Genomic DNA, 23,183 nt, shown 5'->3' on the forward strand with positions numbered 1-23,183 from the left:
TCCCCCCTAATTTGGTATCATCTGCAAATTTGATAAGTATGCCCCCAATTCTGTCATCCAAGTCATTGATGAAGAGTTTTAAGAGTTCAGTTTCCAGAGTTTTGTTTGAAATAAGATGAGATTCTATATTAAAAAAACAACTAAGTACATCTTAAACTTAATATGTATCAAAATGAATTGCTGCTATTACAACCAGTTATAAAAACAGTGATTATTAATTATTAGGCTATTCTGTAATTAGACTAGGGTAGTAGGGAGGCTGGGGCTTAGGTGAGCATGGCAGCAGTTTGGGAGGGGATGGAGCAAAGTACACTGCCCCCCTTTTCTTCCCTTTTGCTCTTTCCAAAGGAAAAGACCTGGGCAGGTGGAATCCCTTTCATTTTCTCTTTGCTCTTTCCAAACGAAAAATCCATAGTTTCTGTTTTTGGAAGGAGCAAAGTTAAGCCCCTTTTCTTATTTACTCTTTCCAAAGGGAAAAAACCCCTTCTTCCTGTCTTTGAAAGGAGCAATGTTAACCCTTTTCATCCCCTTTTTCAGCATCCCCTTTCCAAAGAGAAAATCCTTCATTTCTGTCTTTGGAAGGAGGAAAGTTAAAAACCCTTTCCTTTCCTTTTGCTCTTTCCAAAGGCAAAGTTCTATATACTACCTTGAGTGGGAGATCCCCCCAAGGTGGGGCCCAGAGAGGAAAAGTTTGAGAACCATTGCTTATTGGCAAGTCTAGTCCCAATAAGAAAACCTACCTAGTTTACAGCAGTAAACAAATGACATCTTACATTGTTGTACAGCAAGAGAAAAACATGAAATATTAAAACCAACAAATGCTAAAACCACTAAAACAATGTTAAAACCCAAGTCCAAAAGGTGTAGTTTGATGCTTTTTGTAAAAGCATGGGAGGAGGAGACTGATGATAATTCTGTCCCACATTTTGGGGGCAATGGAGAGAAAGCTCTAAGCCCTACCTGATTTTAAGGCAGGGTGGGCAGCTCTGGCCTTCCAAATGTCATTGACTGCAACTGCAGGCCTAACCAGCATAGTGAGGGATGCTTGAAGTTGCCTTGTAGACAGCCAGTAACTCACTGGACTGTCTTAAAGAGAGACTACATAGAGGCCATTCAGTGATCAGGACCCGATGAAGCAATGACATGAATATTTGCTGCAAATAAGGGAGGCTGTAGCTGGCACACTGAATGTAATTATACAAATAAGTATTTGACCAACTGAAAAAACAGGACAGCATAGAGTCAGGAGTACTCCCATATGACAAAACTGATCTTTCAAGGGAAGCATAGTTGCTTGCAGGACATGTTAAACCCTGATCTCCATACTAGCCTGTCTACTGACCAACCTTTATCTTATAAGAATGTAGCTGTAGGTTGTTAAGCCTCATTTAACCCATTATCAAACCCAGGCAATGATCATGGTTATTGGCTGCTTAATTTGTGTTAGCTGATAAGGAACAATGAAAGTATTATCAGCAAATTGGTGACATTTCATTCCAGAATTCCAGAAGATTCCCCAGCAATGTTGCAGGGGACAAAAAGAAAGCTGTGGAACACCACGAGGTGGAATGATGAAGCACTGCAGTGCTGTACTCCTAGTCAATGGGGACTAATGGCTTCTATGCTCTGGGTTTTAATCTGCTGTAAATATGCAAGTATCCATCTACAAAATAGGCTCAATACCTTGGATAGCTCCCATAAAGTTCAGACTAGAGCAGATTTTGCTACTCTATTAGCATGGGAACTGTCGCAGTTTTTATCAGTCCAGAAGGATACCACTTTACAAAGTACAGAAAGCTGCAAAGAGATCCAGAAGGACCAATAGAGCTCTGCTACGCTCCTCCATTCCCTAATACATGACTTTTCTCAAGATGACTGAAGTAGTTTTGGCTTCATATTCTATCTGAAAGCCCAGTTGAAATGGGGTCACATAGTTGAAGCTGGCCTGTAATTAGCTAAAAAGGGAAAATCTCCTTAATAAGATCATATTACTATCTCTGTCAAGCAAGATAGCATGATTGCTCCTTAAACAACCCTGTTCATCAGCCAGGCAGGTTAGAAGCTGAGTAAGTACAGTACTTGGTAGCCTCACTGCTCTGGATAGGCTCTCTGCATTCTCAAGAACTACAGATTTGAAATAATCCAGTAAAATGGGATTGTATGCTGCATGCCTTCAAGTCGTTTCCAATTTATGGGAAAACCCTATCATTGGGTTTTCTTGGCAAGTTTTATTCTGAGGCTGAGAGTGTGATTTGCTTAAGGTCACCGTGGGTTACATGGCTGATCAGGAATCAAACTCTGTCTCCAGAGATGTAGCCCAGTGCTCAAACCACTACACCATGCTGGCTCTCCTACAATGGGATTAGTTGTGGCCAAAATTAAAGCAACCTTGTCTGGTCCAAATTAAGAAGCACCTAAGTTATTGATCTGCAAATCTTTTACACTGAACCATTGACTGCTCTCATTTTCTTCCTTTGCATCATGGTGAAGGAGGTCTTATACATGTGGGAAGGTATTAGTAGTCTATTCTATACAGTTGTAGTATTAACAAAGAAATAACATTTCTTTGCTGGCCTTCCTACCACAGTGTAGCTTTTCACGTGAACTCTGATGTCTGTTTGATCTGAATCATTCCACATTTTTCTTTATCAGCACTCTAGGCACTGTTGTTCCTGTTTTGTCACTCACAGCTGCCTTTGAAACTGATGAGCTAACCTGGCTTTACCAGTAGGAGAGTGGGCACTTGGCAATTGTTTATGACATGCTGTTTTTCAAGGGGTTCTTTGTGAGTGGCATCACACCTGCTTTCTTCAAGACAGCTGGGACTGCTAGCTGTTGTAAGAAGAAGGCATTTGCTAGTTCCAGAATGTAAGAATATCTCACTACATTTTATGATTAGGTGTGGACTTTATTTGCCAGTTTGAGAGGATTTTCATCAAAGCACATAAATCTCAGCTAGTTTTAATGGCCATTATTTACAATAACCCTGTCACTCCCTCAAATCCTGGGCTTACAAAGTGAAACTTCTTGATTCTGACTTAACACACAGCTTTGGGAGCAGTGGAAGATAAGAAAAAAGACTGGGGAAAGGACAGGAGCATCTCTCACTGTTAGGCTGGCAGTTGCTAAAATCAAATACATATGCCAGGGGTAGGCAGCCGTTTTGAGCCGGGGACCGGGTTGCTGTCCCTCAGACAACTGGGGGGCCAAAGCCAAAAAATAAATAATTAAATAATTTTTTAAGAAATCTAAATAAATAAATAAACCGGGGCAAATGTAGGACAACATTTTCAAATGGTGGACACTTTTTTTTAAAAAAAGTGGAGGACACGCAAAAAAATTTGCTGATTTTTTTAAACATTTTTTAAAAATGTTAATATAAATGCATGTTTTTGAGGCGTCTATAGGCAATTGCCCTCGTTGCCCCTGCGCGCGAGAGGCCAAAGGCCCCGGTGGCAATCGGCGGCAGAACCGGGCTGGGGCCAGGCCGCAGGTTGCCTACCCCTGACATATGCCCATGCACACTTGGTTTTTGTATTTTCTTTTAGTTACTGCTTCTTTTTTTGTTGAGGGGGAAATGTATCTTTTAAGAGTGTTATTGAAAATAATAATAATAATAATAATAATAATTTGTTTTATTTATATACCGCTATTCCAAAGATCACAGCGGTGAACAGCAAGTAAGCTAATTAGCAAGTAAGCTAATTTCCCCCCAACAGTCTGGGTACTCATTTTAGCGACCTCGGAAGGATGCAAGCCTGAGTCGAGCTTGGGCCCTTTTGCTGGTCTTGAACTCGCAACCTTGTGGTCTTGAGTGAATGGCTGCAGTACAGGCATTTAACCACTGCGCCACCAGGGCCTGAATTCTCAAGGCCCTTCCATACACATACAAATTGCAACTGAAGTTAGAAGGGGGTGTAGTGGTTTGGGCCTTGGGCTACAACTTTGGAGACCAGGGTTTGATTTCCAGCTCTGCCATGGAAACTGAATGGGTACCTTGGGCAAGTCACACTCTCAGCCTCAGTGGAAAGCAGTAGCAAGCCCCTCTGATGAAACATGCCAAGAAAACCCCATGATAGATTTGCCATAAGTCAGAAGTCTTGGAGGCACACACATTAACAATTTATTCTACCCTTTTCTTTCTTTCTAAGAATGGGCTAGAAAAGGTTAACTCCAGCTTTTGAGGTCTTTCGGTTTCCTTTCAGGAATTTATTTTTCAGAAAGACACAACTCCAGCTCATATTCAAATATTGAATATTGCATTGTGCAGCATTGCAAATAAAAGCAGCATAGCAATGTTCTGTTCCTCTGCTTGGGAAACACAAGTGGAGTAAGATGAGCAAGAGCTGGTTATCATTGGTTGCTTGCCAGGTGCAGTTGTTACATGTTCATAATAAATCATTTGTGCATGAATGTGCTTCATTATAAGGAAGTGTTTTTCAAATAAGAGCAGACTTCTCAATTTCTTTATTGTAAGACCTGATAATCAGGTGTTGGAGAAAACTATTACTTCTCTTCCAAAATATTGCATATTTATGTATGAAGTACCAACTACATGGAATGTGACTTGTTAGTGAAAACTAAGAGAAATTATTTTTTCTTAGGTCACAAATTTTTGTCGTATTACTGACAAAACTTTGCTAAGCTATAACTTGAAAAGTGTTTTACTTTTTGTTTTGTCAATGCAGTTTACAGAAGAGAAACTTGGGCAAGCAGAGAAGACTGAATTGGATGCTCACTTAGAAAACCTTCTGTGCAAAGCGGAATGTACTAAACTTTGGACAGAAAAGGTTATGAAACAGACAGAAGTATTATTGCAACCTAATCCAAGTAAGAGAAAAATATTTTTCCATTAACAGGTTTGCCTTTTAATACTTGGTGCATGCACAATATAAAATGCTCCATCATTAGCACATCATGATAAACTGGGACTTTGCAAGATGGCTGGCACATTTTGCCTGTTCATTCCAGCCTTCAACAGAAACAGCTAAAAAAAACCTACAAATTTTCTATCCTTTGTCTGTTTGAGGTTTTTTGTGACACTTGAACACAAGAATCTGTTATTCTTGGTTGCCTCTCCCATGACAAATTAGAGACATAGTTTGTTGAGAGGGTATTTCTCCTGCCTATAGAAGAAGTAAGCTAGAAAGCCAGCTCCTTCCTTTAACTATTATAGGCCCCATACAGACAGGCCAAAATAAAACTGCTTCAGGTCACTTTGGAGGTATGCTGTTTCAATGATGCATGTGTACTGAGAGTCACAGCATTCTTTTTTCTTTTTAAAGGAATCTTGTCCTAGCTAGCTGGACTAGGAACATTTTAAAAATGCCTACAAAATGGATGATGTGAACATGTACGGGGAATCAGATATCGATATTGCATATGTATAGGTTTTTAAGTTTTTTATCATGAGAATGTATTTTATTTTAACTGCTAGCCTTGGCTGGAGAGCGGGGTATATAATAATAATAATCATCATCATCATCTTATTGTAATTTTATACTTGTGTTGTTCTCCAGCCTCTATCCGTAGGGAGAGGTGGGATATATATAAATAAAAATTATTATTATTATTATTATTATTATTGGCTAGGTAGCCATATTCTACTGTGAGTCAGTCTGTGAAAAAGTGTGTGCACTGAAATGTCAGTGGGAAATAATTGTTTGCAATTGATAAGCAGTAGTGCAGTGGTTCCCAAACTTTTTACTTTTCTGACCCCCTTTACATCTATATTTAGATGTTGTGCCCCCTCCAACTCTAAGAAGTATATAGATAAAATATTTTGTTCGTTTATTGTGCATATTTTTATTTACACATTCATGTTTATTTATTATTTAAGGTATTTATACCCTGCCCTTCAGTCCTAGAGGCTCTCATTAATATACATTAATACTGTATATTCATGCAGCAATATCTCGTCCCAAGAACTTGGGCAGTATTGGGATGAATGGAGGAAAAAGCAGTGGAGGCTTGGGATGGGTCCCACCAGAGGATATGATCCAGTGAACTTCTCCACTCTCCTCCTCCTTCAGGCAGAGGTGGCTGCTCACACACTCTCCTTGCCTTTCTCTTCTTCTCCAGGAGAGAAAATGTTTGGGAAGAGGAGGAGGGTGAGTTCAGGACCTCCAAGTTTTAGGCCCCTTTTAAGCAACTCTTGTGCCTCCCTGGAGGTCCTGCCCCATAGTTTGAGAACCATCATAGTAGTGGACATAGAACAGAGAAACTTTATTTTATATTCCACCATTGCCCTAAACTTACAGAATTTTAATGAGCAAGATAGACCTGAAACAGACGGGCAGTAAAGTGTGGTTTCTGGCTACTCTGGGGGCATGGCATTTAGATGGTGCATGCCCCCAGAGCGGCTGGAAGCTGCATGGAGAGCGTGTCCAGCTAGGAAAAGCCGGCTGCAAAAGGAACAATCAAAGTCTGCTCTTTGCCGGCATCCCATTTGGGACCACAGCAGTGGGTGGGATTAGGACAAAGACTGTGCCAATTTTACTCCATCTCTTTGAGGCTTTACTTACTTAACTTCGATTACTTTTCTAAAACTGAAACTATAGTAGCATATGCCATATGGTTATAAAGCTGAACAAAGGGATTATGAAACTGAACGAAGAGCCCTAGTGGTGCAGTGGTTAAATGCTGGTACTGAAGCCACAACATTGTAAGTTCGATCCTAGAGGAGGGCTCCAAGGTTCGCTTAGCATTTCATCCTTCTGTAGATTAGTAAAATGAGTACCCAGCTTTTGGGGGAAAATTAGTTTACACATTATAAACTGCTTAGGTAGTGCTAGTTCACTGATAAGCGGTATAGAAATATTATTGCTATTGCTATAAAGTACTTGTAATATTAAAAATTGGTCTGGAAAGAATTGCAGCTAATAATTAGATTGGCTCCTTCAATCCTATATGTAAAATTTATGTGAAATTTGGGTTTCTCTTCTAAGTACAAAAGCCTGTGAACTCCTTTTCTGTAAAGAGTACATGTAAGACTATCTCTAATCCCTATTTCCTGTTAAATGAAGTTGATATTTATTACTTGAGACATCCTATTAATAAGCTCATACTAAAAATTTCTATATGGCTGGATACATTGAGAGGAAGTGCTGTAATAGGAGGAGATCAGATTATTTGGTGTTAACTCTGCTCCATTAATTCCAATATAATCTAGAAAGTGTAAGAATATATGAGATTCCTGATCAAATCTGATCTGGTTTACAGCCTAAAATTTGCAGCAGTCAAAGTGAAGCCTTGACTTTTAACAAATTTTTTTTTGTGGACTTCGAATATTCCTTGATTTGTATATAGAATTAAGTGGTGCATGACATGTTATCTGTAAACTTGATTAATAGCAAAATGAAGTAACAAAGTACTGAAATGGTAGAATTAACCACACTACTTCACTTTGCAGACAAGGGAACTATAATCCTTGAATGCTTTCCTGTGTCTTTAGGATTCTATAAATAGGTTCTACCCAGTATTGTTTTGCAGTCACCTTGATGTGCTCATTTTTATCTTGTGGGGAGGTTATGTGGTGAAAGAATAAAAAAGTATCCTTTAGCTACAGTTTGAAATCACTTCTGTCCTTGTACCATATGTGTTGCGGGTATAAAGTAAAGAAATACTCTGACCTGTGCTGTATGGGGTAGTCTTGAAAATAATTACTTCACTAGTACTTAGCTTATTTCTGAAATGAGGATGGTACAGAACATATGTCATCTTATGTGTTGCAGAACTGCTGCTTAAAGCTGCTGAACTTTAATGCTGGAAAGGAGATTCATGCATGTCTCTGAGCTGAGACCTGTTTGGTACAGTGAAATAAAGGCCATAACATGTCCCCTTAATATTAATTGCTTCCATACATTTCCACCTTTAAATCATAGTTTAAAAGTTAGAAATAACCTAATTGCAGTATATATAGGCATCAACAAACTTACTTGCAGTGATAAGAGTCCCTAATTGGTGTGATGTTAGATCCCTATTTCATATCTCTGGGGAGGATTTTATGCTACACTGATGCCACTGAAGCTGAGAGTAGTAATGTTTATTTCAGCATGGTACTGTTTTTCTGCGGTGTTGGGACTGTGTGCTCCTGTGAGGCAAGAGGCTATGCTGGTGCTGCTAGTAGGTTCTCCCATGTCAGATAGACTTTTGCTGAAGAGCCAAACTATATGTTCCAAACAGCTATTGAACAGCAGCAGTAGTGGGGAGTGACATCCCTGGAGAATCTGTCAAAGACACATGACAGTGGCACTATAGCTAACACTTGTTAGTATTGCAAATCCCTTGTGAATGTCTTTTACCATAAAAAACAAACAAGAGGGGAGGGAAACACTAGGTAAACTGTAATACTAATTATAATGAATACACCAAAGACATATCGTTACTTGCAAAATATTTATATCTGTGAAATAAATATTGAATCCAACAGTGGTATACAAGTCTTGAAACAACATTCAACATGAAGCCAGCTGTAGGAAATAACTCTTCTGAATCTTTTTGAATATAAATAATAGTCCCAAAAATATGAGTAGAGTATCCAGAGTGTCAGCAGTAGCAATATTCTTCTGTTTCACACAAAATATCCAATCAAAAACATGAGAAGAATTATTTGTAGCACTTGTAGTATAGGTAGCATGAAGATAAACAGTGTATTTTTCAATGGTAGCATTGTCCTTCAATGGTCTAAATCTTTCAATGATATCATTGAAGCTCCAATTGATACAAAACATGGCAGCCAGACTGTTTTCCGGAAAATCAAAGTTCGACCATATTGCACCTATTTTAAAATCACTACATTGGCTGCCTATTAGCTTCTGGGCTCAGTACAAGGTGTTGGTTATCACCTATAAAGCCCTACATGGTCTGGGTCCAGTCTACTTGAAGGAACGCTTCCCCCATACAATCCTTCCCGTACACTTTGATCCTCCGGGAAAAACCTTTTACAATCTAGAAAGACCAGACTGGCAGTGACATCCCGGAGGTCCTTTTCTGTCACCGCTCCAAAAACTTGGAATGACCTGCCGGAAGAGATTCACCAATTATCCTTGCTTCAGGCTTTCAAAAAGGCGACAAAAACCTTTCTCTTCCTGCAAGCCTTTCCCAATTGATAATGTCCAGAACCAACCAAATCCCCCTCCTTTTATTATTTTTCTTATTTGTGTTTTGTCTAGTAACTTTGTCATATTGTTATGTATTTTTAACCATGTTTTACTGTTTAATTTTATAGTTGGGAGGGAGGGTTGGGCTGGGGTCTTGTGGGGCTTGTTGTTTTTATTGTTGTATACTGTATTAACTCTGCTGTTACCTGCCTTGATCCTCAAAGCGGAAGAAGCAGGATATTAATAATAATAATTATTATTATTATTATTATTATTATTATTATTATTATTATTGCTGGATAGTAAACCAAGTAAAATTTGCTGACCTCCTTTGTAAAGAATTCATTTGGCTCAGGTATTAAATTTTTTATAATATACAGTATTTATGACATTACTACATAAAATGCAATTTTCCAGAGATAATAATGCAATTTATTTTGGTATTTGAAAGTTTGCTTGGTACTGGAACATCTTTGCTTTTCTAAAGTAATGTAATTTAATGTGGTTAATTAAATTGGATAAAGTAATAGTTTGCATCTGCCAAAAAAGGAATTTTGTACTCTTGAGGATCAAGTTACTCCTAGGCTAGAAAAAGAAAACTTTTTTGTATAAATGCCTTCTCTCTCTTTTCAAATCAGACCAAATGGAGTGTTGCTTTATACTGTATTTTTATCTGTACTACCCGTTTCAGAGCAATGTAATGAATAAATGTAGCAAGTATAGATGTATACAGTATCTGATATGTTTAGTTTGAATGTGAAGTGTCCTGATTGAGACATTTTATATATGAAGTTAATTCTTGGTAAAACATAGTGCAAGACTCTTAATCAGTGAGTTAGCTTTTCTATTTTCCAGAAGAGGCACAGATTCTTGCGACAAGGGCCTTGCCTTGACATGGGTGTTAACATTTGTCAGATGTAATATTACTTGGTGTTGGATGTATTTTATAAAGCTGTCACCAAGTATTATGTTTGACAGTTGAAAAGTATATGAACTGTTTCCTCAACCTTTTCTTTAATTTTAAATGCTTTTTAAATCTACAACTAACTGATTATGATTGATTGTGTATTATGTTTTTGCCAGATGCTAGAATGGAAGAGTTTGTCTATGAAAAACTAGACCGCAAAGCACCAAGTCGTGTGAATAACCCAGAATTGCTGGGACAGCACATGATTGATGCTGGGAATGAATTTGGCCCAGGAACAGCATATGGTAAGTTGCAGCTAGCAGCTAGTTGATTCATATGATGCAGGTGCCAATGATTAAATAAATACGTAATAATAATAATAATAATAATAATAATAATAACAAGAAGAAGAAGAAGAAGAAGAAGAAGAAGAAGAAGAAGGAGGAGGTTGACCTGGCATCATGGAAGCTTGAACTAGCTGGGCTTAATTTGCTTAGTAATTTGTGGTACAGCACTGTAGCCTTGACAAAATAGGATGTAGCTTTATAGTGGGTCATATAGCCTGGCTGCTGTATGAATGGTTTGTAACTCATATTCTGAAGCAACACTTGAGAGTTTGAGAATTTCGGAATGTTTTTAGGAATAGAATGTAATTTTGAAATGGCACACTGTAAAAACAACAACAATACTTGATAGGACCCACAGTAGTTTTCAGATACAAAATATCCGTAGCAGCTTCCTGAAGTCACTAGCTTACATTTTTACAGCTCTAAATGTGTGAGCCACCTTGGGTCCTATGTTGATATATAAATTAATTAAATAAATAAAATGAATTCCTGCTGAAAAAATGTACAGTGCAATCTTACAGCCACCTACTCAGAAGTGAGTTTGATTGCATTTAATAGGGGTGAGTCCAAGGTAAATCAGTATAGGATTGCAACCCTGAACTTTTTTCTTTTGCAGGAAATGCTCTCATTAAATGTGGAGAAACAGAAAAACGGATTGGAGGTGCAGACAGAGAACTAATACAGACAGCAGCAATAAACTTCCTCACCCCTCTAAGAAATTTTATAGAAGGAGATTATAAAACAATTACTGTAAGTTGTAAATGTAGTTTCATAGATGCAATTTGGAGTGGTTCTAAAAACACAATTTTATACTATTTCTATATAGTTAAATGTACAGTATCATTTACAAAAAAAAACCTCAACCTCTATTAATATAATACTGACCTAGAAGCCTTTAAACATTATGGAATGGCCGGAGGGGGGGGCAGGAAGTATCAGTAGCTTATGCTTTATTTTATATGAAACTGAAGTTTTTCTCATGCTGTTTTCCCCAAGTAATAAATTTCTCTTCTTTCACAGAGAGAACGCAAATTATTACAGAACAAACGACTAGATTTGGATGCTGCCAAAACTAGACTGAAAAAAGCAAAAGTAGCAGAAGCTCGAGCTGCAGTAAGTAAGATCTCTCTCCATGAAACTTCCAAATATATTTATTATATTCTGTTCAGTCTTTAACATTTTCTCTTGGCTCCAAAGTTGCTCCTGACAGAGGAAATTGGTGGGAGTGACCTTTGCCCCATCTCTTGCAGTTAGCTTACTTTCTTTGAAAAATATACTCTGATGGGTTGGGGAAATTCTTTACATTTTCAGAGGACATGGGTGGTGAAATGAAATTTTGTACTCTTGAAAGGGAAAGTTGGCAGAAATCACTTCCCTCTTCTGTCAGTAGAATCATTCAGCTTGGAAGTAAGCAAACATTGTTCAAAATCTAGATGGTTCCAAACAGTTAATTGAAAAAGGAAGAGTATCTGGACAAGAGTTTGGTGGTGGAATGACCATGAAGATATAAAGAAACAGCTCTCAGGTTCTTTGCTGGTGGGTAGATGGAAGAAGTGGATGATCACTGACAAAGGATGCTGTCTTAAAATATAATCCTGAGTTTTTGTCTCTGAGACAGAAGGCTTGACTATACCAGTGGTATACCAAGGTGTATTCACTTGGTTATTACAATTATTGTTACAGTTATTACAGGTTTGCTATATGTAATATATTACATATATTACAAAATGTTAAACTATAATACAGTGCACTCTTGCTTTATGCTGGGGATCCATTCCGGACTCCCCCGCGTAAAGCAAATACCATGCATGCTCAATCCCCATTTAACTGAATGGGGCTTGTGCATGTGGCGGTGTGCGCATGCCACGGGCACATGCCCCATTAAGCCTAATGGGACGTGCCACCCCTTACGCCCTGCACATTTCTGTGCAGCTTTCAGCATATACTGAAAGTCGCGTATAGCGCGCCCGCATATGACACGGGTGCACTGTATTTAAAATAAATAAATAGAGCAATAGATGTCTAAATATAAACTGTGAAATTCTTCTTTCTTGCCCATAATTACCTGTTAAGAATTTTGTGCATATTTATTTATTCATCTGAGTGAAGAATAATTCTCACTTTGTAAATCTTCTCCTGCTCATCACTTTAAAACTATTCTTATTTGCCATAGTAAACCAGAGAACTACTCTATATACTCGACTATAAGTCGACCTCATGTATAAGTCGAGGTCAGCTTTTGGGGCTAAAATTGTCGATTTTTATATGACCCATGGATAAGTCAAGGGTCAGACTTAAGGAGGCAGCCTGGCTGGGAACAGGCTTTGGGGGCGATCGATCAGCTTCTCAGCTGGGAAGAAGCTGCAAGGGTGATCAATTGCCTTCAGGGGACGAAGGCTTGCCCTTTCTCCTACCACATTGACCCATGTATAAGTCGACCCAGGTTTCTTTGGATCAGGTTTTTTTTTTTTACTAAAATTTTCAGCTTATACACAAGTATATGGTATATATGCCCTAATTATTGCCAAATGACAATGGTGATGTTTGGTTCAAGGATGGGGGTCATAGGATTACCTATATAAGCAGGTAATCTCTGCTCTGGTCTGGCAAGCACATCTCTTATTGTGGCAAAAATATCTTATTTTGTTGCATTTTATGAATATGGAGATGATACATTCATTCAAAAAGTAAATCTTGGAGCAGTATATATATATATATAAATTCTGAAATGCAATTTTAAAATAAGAGAGAAGATTCAGTTGAGAATAATAATTTTTTCCACCAGCTAGAAAAGATGTACAGTATTAACTGAATAAAATTATAGCATAGCACTAAAAAGAATGCAGGATAAGCACAAATGTACCTCCTTCAAGAGAATTTGCCAAAGTTGGGGTGCAGCTCCGTTCTACAGCAATTGAAACCTCTGGTCCATTTTCAGTAGAACACATATCACTGAACTACTGCCCCAAACTGTGCCACTGCTTCTTCAGAGAAACATGGCCCTGTTCAGAATGGATAACTCATAAACTTTCCAGTCACAGGGACTACCACCCCACAGTTGTCTCCATCTTATTAGGATGCAACTTTAATTTATTGGCCCTCATCCACCCCTTTATCAAGCCCATATGTTGATCAGTACCTCCGAAGTCTCACCTAACTGATGACAATAAGAAATATTGCAGGGCATGTCTCTTCAAATCTCTAGGAAAGTTCCTGACTTTATCCTGAGCCTAGAGAAAGAAGGAAGCTATCCTTCACATTATACCGACACTCAGAAAGGAGCAGATAGCCATACTGCTTTCCAAATGTTACTCAAAAACATTTGGAAAGCAGTACGGCTATCTGCTCCTTTCTCAGTGCAATAGGTATGGGATTTACTCTGTTCTGAAAAGTATACCGAAATTCAGGATGAGTATGATTTCAAACAATACTTTGCCTCTTTTGTTTGGTATGTGAGGGTGTAGAGTCATAGTAAGCATGAGTTTGAATTTACAGTATAACCAAGATTAGCCAAAATGTATCAAGCCCTCAACATAAATGCAGCAAATTGATCTAGATTGTGAGCCTTTAATTATAAGTCTTGAGTACTCTTATTTTTCCTCACAATGTAACATATTCTTGTTTTTGTGTACTTCAAGCAACTAAACCTCTCACCACCTGAGGATAATAACATTATGGTAAATGTCTCTTACATGCTCAACTTGCTGCATGTAAAATGGCTGCAGGTTTGTTGGCCTCTTGTCTTCATAACATTTCTTCAAGTGTTTCCTCTTGCTTTCCTGCTGATACATATGGTTTATTCAGGTGCCTTGAATGAAAGATTGTATCAATACTAAGATAATGTTGGGTTTGATTTCCTCATTAACCTTGAGGAAATAAGTGTCTTAAACTAGTATCTCAAATTATAAACGTCAGTTGTGGGCTAAACTATTTTATATGCATATCCTGCTCTTCTTCCAAGCATCTCTGGATTCAGTATATAAGGGTTTAGCAAATCTGGATGAATGTGGAGCACCTATCTCCATATATACAATAAATAATCTCAATTTATTTTGCGGGTTATCTAGTACAGTTTATTGTAGTGAACATACACATTATCTTGGTGTGCCTGCAGAATATTGATACTGTGGATTCTTTTGTAAATGGGGCCTTCTTTTGGAAGCATTGCAGACATGATAGGACAATTCTGTATCTATTAGAACTCTTGGCAGAATAAACAACTTGGTGTTGATTCAAGCTGTACTTTGCTCCATAATTGTCTTAAATGATTTACAAGAAAATGTTCCCTGTTTACTTAGACATTCCTTTTTTGTAAGAGCCCAGTGAAGATTCCCTATAGACAAATCAGCTAAAAACTTGTACAGCAAGATTATACAGGGTTTTATTTGTTTTCTCACCCAAACCCTTTTTTTGTGGAATTATGTAGTCATATTTGAAAGCACTGAAGTCTTAAAGAAAACAGTAACACTGATAAAGTGGGTGTTAGCCCAAGGGTGGAGACTCAAGATGTTTTTGGACTGCTGCAACTATCTCCCCACCATTGACTGTGCTGGAAAAGATTGGTGTGGGTTTAATCTAACAACATCTTGGGTCATATGATCCCCACACCTGCATTAGTCCCTCAAGGTTTATGACATAAGGCTAAATCAAACAGTCCTACTAAAAGTAGAGCAGTTGAAATGAATGGAATTTGCTAGTCACAATATCGGTCTAGTACAGATAGTATCGATAGCTAGAGTTGGGTTTAGCCTGTAATAAGCCTATTCCTTTATCATTCCAATAGTATCTGCAAAGTAGCAGACATAGTGGGATGTATTATATAATCATTGATTTGATATACAGTGGACCCTTGGTATCCATTTTGCTTTGGTTCCAGGATCGCTTGTAAATACCAACATCTGTGGATGCTCAAGTCCAGTTATATAGCGTGGGATAGTAAAATGATATACTTTGTATAAAATGGCAAAATCAAAGTTTGCTTTTTGGATTAAAAAATACTTTCAGGTCATGCATGGATAGCTGAATCCATGCATAAAGAATTCATGGATATGGAGGGCTGACTGTACAGAGAGATCTTGTACCACCTCCAAGACTTAACTGTATGAAAGAAGTTGTAGTATAGGCTTTCATAGACTTGGTTTACGAAAGACGAAGTCTGCAAAAGCTTATGCTCCAACTTCCTTCACACAGTTAAGTCTCAAAGGTGCTGCAATATCTCTTTTCATATTGATATTCCAGACTAGCATGGCTGTGTCTCTAAATTCAACTCCTATTGATGATGGCAAGAGGAATCACTTTTCACTGTCATTTATATTACGGTAGTTTGTTTTCAGTATACATGACGTGTGTATAGGACATTATTTGAATACATCTCATCCATGTATTCATTCATAATTGAGTAAATTGTGTTTTTGACTATTCTTTGTGTGTTTTCCTTGTGTGTATATAAATTAGTTTCTTCTCAATCACACTTACTACAGTGAGAGATCTCATGGGTGGAATAGTGTTTACAGAAAGTAAAAAAAAGGCAGTTCTAGCCCATTCCATATATGTTTGTGTCTGTTACTAAGGGAATAACTGCTGGATTATCTGCCCTTCCAATTGCAGAAGGTCTGCTGTAGATCCAGTACATATAGTATCTGTTTATTGTAAGAATCTATTTGTTTCTAGCAAGTGGCATCATAGAACTGAAGACATCCTGTATACAGAAAGTACTTGTTGCCCACTTCCCATTTTAGTCCATCTTTGCTGAGATTAGCAGGGAGCAAAAAGCCTCCTTTTATTCAGCTGTAGTCATTTTCCAGAACATGTTACTTCTGTCATTAAATATAGTAATATTTTTAGAAGATACGTTTGTATCAAATTGTGTTATACATCTACATCTATTACCACTTATAGAAAACCCATTTTTATTGTAGCGCCAAATCAAGGTGCAATTTTACTTGAGCATGCCATCACGTTGTTGTTGTTGTGTGCCTTCAAGTTATTTCTGATTTATGGCAATGCTAAGGTTTGCAAAACCAAAGGCTTGCACCTACTATTGGGCTTTCTTGGTAGAATCTCTTCAAAAAGGGTTTATCCTTGCCTTTCTCTGAGGCTGAGAGACTGTGACTTGCACCAGGTCACCCATTGGGTCTCCATGGCCAAACTGGGATTCAAACTCTAATCTTCCAGTATCACAGTCAAGCCACTACACCATGCAGCCACTATGTGGTTAAGATGAGTGCTGCTTGTGCTCGATGTATTTTGTTCCATTAGTAGTGCTTGTGATTACTAGAAGAATGCCCTTGCTTCTTGTCTATCTTGTAGCAACCTTATTTTGGAAACACTCTTGATCGAACTGTTAATATTTTTGCAAACTACATTGTATACTACATTGTATACTAGGGCATTACATTGTAATAACCTGTAGCTTTGTGACAGTATTCACTAGTTAAATACAGTGTTACCCCGGGTTACGAAAATAATTCGTTCCGCCGCCGCTTTCGTAACCCGAAAGGCTTTCGCAAGCCGAAACCCCATAGGCGCTAATGGGGAAAAGCCGCGATTTGGTGCGAAAAAGCGCCGAAAAGCACCAAAATTTCTTTCGTAACCCGAAATAACCTTCGTAACCCGGAACAGTTTTTTTCAATTGGATTTTTTCGTAACCCGGAAATTTCGTAAGGCGGCGCATTCGTATCCCGGGGTAACACTGTAGTTCACTTAGATAGACAGCATGGTGGTCACCATGTGTTTTGCAGTACAGTGCCTGCAATTCTTGGCCATTGGTCATAGTAGCTGGGGCAGATAGTTCATATTGTCCATACCATCAAGATACAACAGGTTATCTCTCCCTGCTTTAACTAGCGTAGAAGCAAAGATGCAGCTCTTATTGATATCAAACACAGTACAAAACCCGTAGCAAGAAAATTAAAGCAGGAAATTGCTACTAATAGACCAAAGTTTGCCTGATAATTTCTTCATGTACTGTTTTTCCACCTCTTTATGCATACAAGGTTTGGGCAGAAGAAGTAACAAAAGTAAGTACTCCATAAGTAAAAGTTAGTAAGCTGTTGGCTATGAAATATTGTGATGTTCAGATGTGATTCAAGTATGATTTGTCCTTGATGTCAGGGGACTAGTATTGTTTGATGTAATTTGAAGTGTTGCTGGCAAATTGATCCACAGAGGTTTTGAGCAATATTAGAATCCAGAACAGGATATGATGGTGCATTCATAAGATGTAGAGAGAAGAGTGTTGTGCCTTTCAGAATGGAAAACATGTATTATGATTCTCTGGACTTCAGCCTCTGAAGCTACCCAGCCAACATGCCTGAAATAATAAGCTTAACATAAAAGCAACAAATACTCTTTTTCTGTTTTCAGAAATATGAGGAACTATAAAATATGATTTGTTTCTCTGTGTATGCTACCAAACATTATGTTTCCTATGTGTTTAGTTTGCATCAGCTTTATTGTTTTTATTGTCAAGGATTTATTTGGCTGTATAAAAATTAGTGCCTTAAATGTTCCTGCTAACAGCAGTTGTCTGGGATTCTTTAAAATGTTTGGATGAGTACTTAATATTGAACCTGTCAGCTGCCTTACTACTAAATAGTTACTGTTCACCCTAGAGCTTAATGTTCCTCTGCAGAACTTTGAAATTACAATGACTCTGAATGTCACCTAATTAAATGTTAATATATAATCAGATGTTAGGCATCTCTGTAATCAACATACATAAAATGAAAGAAGATGAAAGAATAATCAACTGCTAAATTAAATCTACATAACAAACTTTCCTGATCTTTATTCATTTTTCTTATTTGAAAAAGGTTCTGTCCAAATTAAAACAGACCTGTACTAAAATGCTATGTCTAAAAAGGATAAGTCTTTGCAAATAGTGCAATGAAATGTAGGTTCTTCATAGAATGTTGGAACAGTGAATGTTAGATATTATAGGTATATATGTATAATTAAATAAGGTGTATGGTACAGTGTTTCTTTATTCTGCCTATGCAGGGGATCTTTATGAATGATCTTTGAAGCTAAAACAGTAGGCTAGCCATTCCCATTAGAAAACTGCGTTCTTCCTGCAGCAGTCAGATACAGTCTGATGATTTCCTCTGCCCTCAGTATTAAAAGTGCCTTGTTTGAGAATTGTAGAGTACTGTATTCTTCAAACCATTTTTTCAGAGCCAATCTTTAATAGTCTGAAGAGATTTGATATTAAATGAGAAATAAAGTATTGTCAATGATTTGAGGCAGGCTGTTAGTACCATTAAGTACTAAAATGTCCCGATTCTTTACTGTGAGTTACTGAACTATAAATAGAATGATGGGAGTGTGAGGTACATTGTTATTGGCAAAGCACTGTAGTAAAGGCTGTACTAGTTGCCGGTAAGTTCCATTGAAATAATGGAACTAAAATCCATTGTTAAAAGAAGCTGTATTGATTTTCAGTGTCATTTACTGTTTTTTCTCCAGCAGCATAGTTACGCTTTGGTAGCAGTATTTTGTTAAATGTTGTCATATGCCTTACAGTCTGAACAGGAAGTCAGGATAGCCCAGAGTGAGTTTGATCGGCAAGCGGAAATTACTAGACTTCTCTTGGAAGGCATCAGCAGTACACATGTAAGTACTGAGTATAAGGGAATAAAAGTGATTCATAATTGTTTATTGAAAGTTGCTTATTTACATTAATAAAATACCCTAGTTTTTCCTGAAGTTCCCCCCTCCCACTTAATTTGCTAACAGAACTACCAGTAGAAATTGTATTCAGTTGTTACATAAAGATTTGTATAAACACTATTGAGGGCAATAAAATGTAACCTCATTATACCACCCTGATAACAATACCTAAATATATTCTCTGTCTAAAGTGGGAGTTGGCCACTTTTGGATTGTAACTCGCATCATCCCTTGGTTCTGGCTGTGCTAAATAATCCAGTGGGAGTTGAAGAACAATACCCAGAAAGCCATAAGTTGCCCAGCCTTGATTTAAAATTGTTCATAGAGTTGCTTGAGGAAAGATGAAGTTAACCTGGCTTCTGTCTATCATTCAGAATCATCTGACAAAGTATACATCAGTAAAAGAAAGCCAAGTGGAAAGACTTTTGGAGCTGCTAGCTCTCCCTCTACATATTATCTATTTTTAAAAATCAGCCCAAATGGCCTCTGATTCAAGTTCAGCTATGTCAACGTGTCTTACTACCTACGGTGTCTGAAAGAGTTACTGAACTGGGCTTTTTTGTTTGGCCTATTATAGATTATCTTTAAAATATAATTCCCTGGAACATTTCTGAATCAAGGTCAAATGTGGAATGTGGCTGGAACATCTCAGTATCTGCTAATGTCTAGTTAATGCAACACAGTAGCCTTTTCTGTACTAACAGTTCAAATTCTGCTGCATTACAGGCACATCACCTTCGTTGTCTGAATGATTTTGTAGAAGCTCAAATGACCTATTACGCACAGTGTTACCAGTATATGTTGGATCTTCAGAAACAGCTTGGAAGGTGACACAGTTATATCCCATTGTTGTTGTTGTTGTGTGCCTTTACGTTGTTTTTGACTTATGGCAACCCAGAGGCAACCCATGACATACTTGCAAACAAGCTTGTAAAATGTGGGCTAGACAAAGGAACTGTTACATGGATCTGTAATTGGTTGACCGGCCGAACCCAAAGGGTGCTCAGCAATGGCTCCTTTTCATCCTGGAGAGAAGTGACCAGTGGGGTCCCACAGGGCTCTGTCCTGGGCCCAGTGCTATTCAACATCTTTATCAATGACCTGGATGACAGAATTGGGAGCATACTTATCAAATTTGCAGATGACACCAAATTAGGGGGAATAGCTAATACCCCAGAGGACAGGATCAAGATTCAAAATGACCTGAATAGACTAGAAAGCTGGGCCAAAGCTAACAAAATGAAATTCAACACGGAGAAATGTAAGGTATTGCACTTAGGGCGGAAAAATAAAATGCACAGATATAGGATGGGTGACACCTGGCTGAATGAAACTACGTGTGAAAGGGATCTAGGAGTCCAAGTAGACCACAAGTTGAACATGAGTGAACAGTGTGAAGTGGCAGCTAAAAAGGCCAATGCTATTTTAGGCTGCATCAATAGAAGTATAGTGTCTAGATCAAGAGAAGTAATAGTGCCACTGTATTCTGCTTTGGTCAGGCCCCACCTGGAATATTGTGACCAGTTCTGGGCGCCACAATTCAGAAAGGACATAGAGAAACTGGAGCGGGTCCAAAGGAGGGCGACAAAAATGGTGAAGGGTCTGGAAACCATGCCCTATGAGGAACGACTTAGGGAGCTGGGGATGTTTAGCCTGGAGAAAAGAAGGTTAAGAGGTGATATGATAGCCCTGTTTAAATATTTGAAAGGATGTCATATTGAAGAGGGAGCAGGCTTGTTTTCTGCTGCTCCAGACAACAGGACCCGGAACAATGGATGCAAGCTGCAGGAAAAGAGATTCCATCTGAACATTAGGAGGAACTTCCTGACAGTAAGGGCTGTTCGACAGTGGAATGCACTGCCTCGGAGGGTGATAGAGTCTCCTTCCTTGGAGGTCTTTAAACAGAGGCTGGATGGCCATCTGTCAGGGATGCTTTGATTTGGATTTCCTGCATGGCAGGGGGTTGGACTGGATGGCCCTAGTGGTCTCTTCCAACTCTATGATTCTATGATTCTATAATGGTGTTTTCATGGCAAGATCTGTTCTGAGGAGATTTGCCATTGCCTTCCCGTGACGTTGAGAGCATTTGACTTGTCCAAGGTCACCCAGTGAGTTCCATCACCAAGCCAAGAATCAAACCATGGTTTCCAGGGTCATAGTTCAGCACTCAAACCAGTATGCCAAGCTGGCTCACTGTCGTATATTATGTAAGTAACTATATTCCAGTAACTATTTACATAAACTTCAGAGGAATAAACTATCAAAATAGAGGCAACTTGGAAGGTATTGATTCTACTCCACATTAAAGAATTTCAGCCAAAACACTGCTATGCTCAGAAATGTATGGAAGCAATGATGTCTTTATATTCCTGCTTCTGTGACTTTTCAAACATCTGACAAAACGATCTGATAAAGCACAATATTAGTTCAGCCTGCCTTAACATAGGCAGAGAGATAGACATAAAATATATGGGTTTGGATCATGAGCAGGTCTGCCTTGAAGCATCTTAGTTTGGCATGGTGCATGCGGGTGCATCAGGCTATCTGAACTAAACTGCCTAGAGCCTGACAAAGGAATGAATCCTTCAGAGAAATGAAACATGACAATCTATTTTCCTGGCAGAGGGAGTTCCGTACATTTCCTGTGATATAGAACAACGAACCAGTTTTGTGGCATTGCTTCATGTTAGCAAACAGTTGTCACATTCATTAAAAACCAGTCTCTAATGGGCAGCTGCATCTTAACACTTGGCTTCCTAATTGAAGGCCTTGGCTTGATTTGAGAATATTTCTGCAAGCTTGCCAGAGTATAACACAGCTTACTAGTGCAGAAACTGCTGTGGAAAGAGGGAGTAGGGAAAAAAAAAAGTCTGTGTGTTAAATTGAGGAAGGGAACATCTTACTGCAGAAAGTTAATAAGCAATAGCTACCAGTAAATAGGAAAATCCTGTGAATTTACAGGCATTTTTTTCAGAGCTAGTACAAAAATACATTTAATCTTAGCTATGTCAGTATATTTGATCAAAGATCTTAACTCTTCTATTTGTTAAGAGTCTAAATCTCAGCAGTCCTTTGAAACTAGTCTCTCTGAAGTTAATGAACTGTTTGCCAGAAAGGGCCTTGAGAATTATCTGTAGTTATTTCATTATTTTTTTTAAAATCTAGTTCTTGGAAGTGTCTTAAAGAATTATACGCTTATTAAGGATAAATTGTGTTTACTTAAACAAGGGTTGGGAATCATGGACACATCCAGATATGATTGGGTCAAATATCCTAGCAGCCTGAGGTACTATGGTCAGTGGTGAGGAGTGCTGGGAGCTGCAGTTCAGCATTTTGAGGGCTGCTTTATCCTTGGATTAGACGCTAAATTAGACACTAAAACTGGATGTGGGTGGGGTTGGAGCAGTTAGGGACTGTAGAATATTGCAGACTTTCCACCACCACCACCATCTGCCGAGTAGGAAGTTTGTAAACTAGATTATCCATGGTTCAAGGGGAGAAAATGCACCAGGCCTGAGTTTTGGCCCACCCTCAAGTCCACAGGTACATATAACATACACTATACAGAGCAAGAGAGAACTAGAGAGCGAGAGAACACCACCTAGTGATTTACCAAGTGCCTTTTTCACTCCCTCCACCTTTTCTTTTTATTCTCCTACCCTCACTTTGCAGGCAGCATACTTCTCTTTTCTTCAGTTTTCTCAAGTCTTTTATAATCAGTATTTTCATTTCTACAACTGGCCTCCAAGTGATTATGTGAGCCCAGGTCTTGTTGAAGAAATCTATATGTAAGGTATGGGAGAGAGCCATTGTGGCATAGTGGTTTGAGTGTTGAGTCTGTAGACCACTGGGTGACCTTGAACAAGCTGCACTCTCTCAGCTTCATGAGAAAGCAATAGCCAACCTCTTATAAATAAATCTTGCCAAGAAAACCCCATGATAGGTTGCCTTAGGGTCAGTCATAAGTCAGAAATGACGTGAAGGCAGGCACACAATGACAGCAAGGTATGAGAACAGCTTCAATTTGTGCATGGAGCATCCTGGAAAGTGAGGTGGAAAGGCATTTGTATTGATTTCAGCAAGAGTAAACCTTAAGGCTGTCAACTTTTTACAGGTTTGCTTCTCTGTCCTTTACAGCAAACACTGGCATGTGGGATT

At 38.4% G+C, this 23,183-nt stretch overlaps 1 protein-coding gene across 5 annotated transcripts in view; it reads left to right on the forward strand.

The window, feature by feature from the left end:
* Nucleotides 1-23,183, forward strand: part of SH3GLB1 (SH3 domain containing GRB2 like, endophilin B1) — a 38,599-nt gene that overhangs the window by 10,154 nt on the left and 5,262 nt on the right. The window contains exons 2-9 of one of the 5 annotated variants that reach the window (XM_042462411.1): nucleotides 4,689-4,830; nucleotides 10,185-10,313; nucleotides 10,972-11,105; nucleotides 11,376-11,468; nucleotides 13,994-14,080; nucleotides 17,351-17,374; nucleotides 18,879-18,968; nucleotides 19,752-19,852. In XM_042462411.1, coding sequence (XP_042318345.1) covers nucleotides 4,689-4,830; nucleotides 10,185-10,313; nucleotides 10,972-11,105; nucleotides 11,376-11,468; nucleotides 13,994-14,080; nucleotides 17,351-17,374; nucleotides 18,879-18,968; nucleotides 19,752-19,852 — 800 coding nt within the window. The remainder of the gene's footprint in view (nucleotides 1-4,688; nucleotides 4,831-10,184; nucleotides 10,314-10,971; nucleotides 11,106-11,375; nucleotides 11,469-13,993; nucleotides 14,081-17,350; nucleotides 17,375-18,878; nucleotides 18,969-19,751; nucleotides 19,853-23,183) is intronic. The other 4 variants (XM_042462412.1, XM_042462416.1, XM_042462414.1 and 1 more) reach the window with 4 other exon arrangements.

Source organism: Sceloporus undulatus, chromosome 4 (assembly GCF_019175285.1).
Source record: "Sceloporus undulatus isolate JIND9_A2432 ecotype Alabama chromosome 4, SceUnd_v1.1, whole genome shotgun sequence".
NCBI classification, from domain to species: Eukaryota; Metazoa; Chordata; class Lepidosauria; order Squamata; family Phrynosomatidae; genus Sceloporus; species Sceloporus undulatus.